At 32.2% G+C, this 3,323-nt stretch overlaps 1 protein-coding gene across 1 annotated transcript in view; it reads right to left on the bottom strand.

Moving 5' to 3' along the window:
• The window catches only part of LOC104411528 (progesterone receptor), a gene marked incomplete at both ends in the record, with an annotated part of 23,350 nt that extends 20,593 nt beyond the window's left edge, over positions 1 to 2,757 (bottom strand). Inside the window, one exon of the mRNA XM_010021967.1 lies at positions 2,606 to 2,757. Coding sequence (XP_010020269.1) covers positions 2,606 to 2,757 — 152 coding nt within the window. The remainder of the gene's footprint in view (positions 1 to 2,605) is intronic.
• Between the last annotated feature and the right edge of the window lie 566 nt (positions 2,758 to 3,323).

The following is a 3,323-nucleotide window of genomic DNA, read 5'->3' as shown; positions in this document are numbered from 1 at the left end:
GAAAGAGTAAAATGGTGTATGAACAGGACAATTTCTGGAAAAAAAAAATAAAAATAGGCTACTAGATTTGAAACAGCCAACATATCTGAGATTACAGAAATAATTAAAATAGGAAGTAGACATATTCCTACGAATTTAATACTACTGTATTGTGTACCCTGTTAACTACCCTCTTCGAAACTCGTAACATACCAAAAAATCTTGAAATATAGAAAATCCACAATCATGCTTTGATTTCTGACAGTGATCAGTATCTTACGGAAAATGTATGAAAAGTAGAGTTTTGATTGTGAATTTGCACACACACTTTAACATCTTATTTTCATGAACTATTATTAAAAAATGCCCACGTTTATTGTAGTACTAAAAATTTAAAAAGGTAAGTAATTCATTTCCACTCAAAAAAATGCTGGGCTGGGGGACATTTTACATAAGAAAAATGTTTCAAATTTATACTATTGCCACTGTGAATTTTAAAATGCTTTTTTCTTTTGAACTTTCAATAGTTTCTTCTTCCAGAAAAGTAATTTGTCAGAGTGCTTACTCAGACAGTAATTTTATTTCTCATAAAAAATAAATAAAAAAGCACTTTAAGTCTATACGAAATTAAGTTATCTATCCATAAGTGGGATTATTTCAATGTCAGTAATTATATCCTATGCTTCCACTAAAATAAGAAACCCATCTCCTTAAGGAACTCTCTGTAAACCTGCACTTTCTACACAAAACCAGGTAACTGTATTTGGTCATCTTGCTCATGTCCACATTGCTCATGCCTGTCATTCCTTCCCATTAGACTCAATAACCTCTATTTTGTCTTATCATAGTCAGGTTTCTGAGGTAGCTGTCCATTCTTTCAATATTGTCACTAAAAAAACCAAACGCATTTCATCACCATACTCTCAGTCTTTGGAATCATTAAAAAAATGGAAGTATGAAGTTGCTACATAAAACATAAGCCTTTTGTTTCTGTAGGAGTGTTGATCTCATTTCTCTGTATGTCTGTATTCTTAATCTGGAAAGATTCTGCAAATACAGTCTTTGATTAAATAAGCAGTGAAAACAACTTTTAAGATGTTTATACTAGCAATTTATATGCCTTCTTGACATTTATCATTAAAATATTTAAGCTGAACAGTAATACAGTTTTTGAGCAGGTTCACCTACTGCACAAACACAACCGAATACTAGTTTAGGAAAGAGATGAAATTCAAGAGTGATACGATCAAATTCAAATATAAAAATAAAGTATTAATGTATAGGTGAAAAACGAATAAAAAACCTAAATTTAAAATATGGTGCTCATAAATTACACTACACTCATTCTTAAAACTTGAGCTCCATGACTTCTTCTTAAAAGTATATGTTTGATTTCCCAAAACAAACATAGCAAAAATATGTGAAGCCAAACCAAGAGACCAGTTAGCACAGTCGAACTTGAATGTATCCCCAAAAGGGACTTAAAGAGACAAGTGTTTTCCCTGCAACCAAACATTTAAGTTTCTAATGACTTTCTCATGAATCCCATTAAATGTATTAGAGAAAACGCAGCACTAGCTTTTAAGTCCATCCAGCCCACCTAGTCTAGAGTTACTACTTTGTAAGTATCTAGTATGTTAAAAGAACATGAACATATGCTTTTTTAAGAAAACTAACAGCACACTGAAACAAAAATTCTAACTACATTAATTTGCTAAGTTTTTAATTTTCTAGTATTCCCCTCTTCATTTGAAGACCAATAAAGTCCATAAAGTTCAGGTTTATGGAGTAAACTATGTATCACAACAAGAAAATACACAATGCAATTTTTTTTTTTTTATTTTAAGGAATCCTATACATTGTAACAAGGATTTTTCATAAGCAGCAGCAATTTGAACATTCTGACAGGATCAGGTAATAATCAGAAAAAGGAGATAAAGCATAAATGTAGCAGAATTTGTTTTACTGCTTCATCAGTTGAACTGTATAAAGCAGTCTGCTGTTGTGTTCATATTTATAATCTCATTGGACATGACATATAATAAAATCCAGAAAGAAAAAAATAAACGTAGGTATTGCTACTGATTTAGTAAACCTGCAGCTTGACTTTATAATTTAAAGGACATCTGGAAAAAAAGTCAAACCCATTTATTATTATTATGTCTTGAAATAGTTCAGTGAAACTTGAAAAACTTCCATAATTCTCAGGAAGCCAAATTTTGCATCTTGCAAGCAAGAAAAATTCCACAACTCCAAAAAGAGAACGAAGCCAAATAAGTTCTTATTTGCCTAGCTTTAGTTCAGACCTACGAAGTTTTCCTTTGATTAACATTTTGCACTTTTAAAAACAAGCTGTGTAATACACAAGATTTTATGCAACTCTGCTTACTCGGAAAGACAGTAAATAATAAACTGAAAATAATTTAAGTAAACCATAATACTAGCAAAATCAAGTAAGAAAGAATTTAGTCAGTATTCACTGTAATACTTAAACAGTCACCAAAACAACAAGCATGACTTACAGTGGTAATATTTTTAAAGATCAGCAATAAATAACCAGTATGTGCTCAGCAGTACTTAGAAAGAGATATCTCAGATAAATAGGAACAATGGCATCATGTAGTACCTTCCATGGCTCTTTTAAAGAAGACTTTACAACTCCCACAAGTGAGTACTCCATAGTGGCAACCAGAAGCCTCATCACCGCAGATGAGACAAATCTTCTGAGTTAGCGATTCAAAGCCGTATTGAGAACTTTGGCTGGTTTCTGTATCTGGCCTTTAAAAGAAAAGATTTAAGAGAAATGAAATACATAGTCTTGCAACAGTCAACTACTTACCTTTATTGATCAGTTCTGTATTAAAATTCCCCCTTTAATTTGTGATCAAGCTACAGAAGGACAAAGAAAAAAAACTATGACTGCCTTTCTGCTGAAGAGTTTGTCTCTACCAGAGTGAAAGGGACATTTTGAACATCTGGCTAGTCATTAAACAGGAAAGTGATGGGCAAAAAGGATAGCTATATTTTAATTTCTTTTAGCTAAAAAAGGTACAATTTATAAACTCTTTGTTAAAACGTTCACCTTCCTCAGATCAACAGCTCTTGTGAATGAAGTCAAACTGGCACTTTTTTCCTGTACACAGAAAAGTGCAGAGACAGAATCAGAAATCAAATGAACTCCAAAAGCCTCTTTCACATTGGGCATAACTAAGTTTCACCTCAGTTAGAAAAATCTTTAATAATCAATTTGTCACCTCCCATTCAGCTGCAGCATTCTCATCAGTAACTAACTCTAATGAGCATATCGACCGTATTTCCTAATTTCTCTCCAAGAAACAAAACAG

Source organism: Nestor notabilis, unplaced genomic scaffold, assembly GCF_000696875.1.
Source record: "Nestor notabilis isolate BGI_N333 unplaced genomic scaffold, ASM69687v1 scaffold19929, whole genome shotgun sequence".
NCBI classification, from domain to species: domain Eukaryota; kingdom Metazoa; phylum Chordata; class Aves; order Psittaciformes; family Psittacidae; genus Nestor; species Nestor notabilis.
Note: the sequence above shows the minus strand (reverse complement) of the source record. Positions and strands in the feature narration are given on the sequence as shown.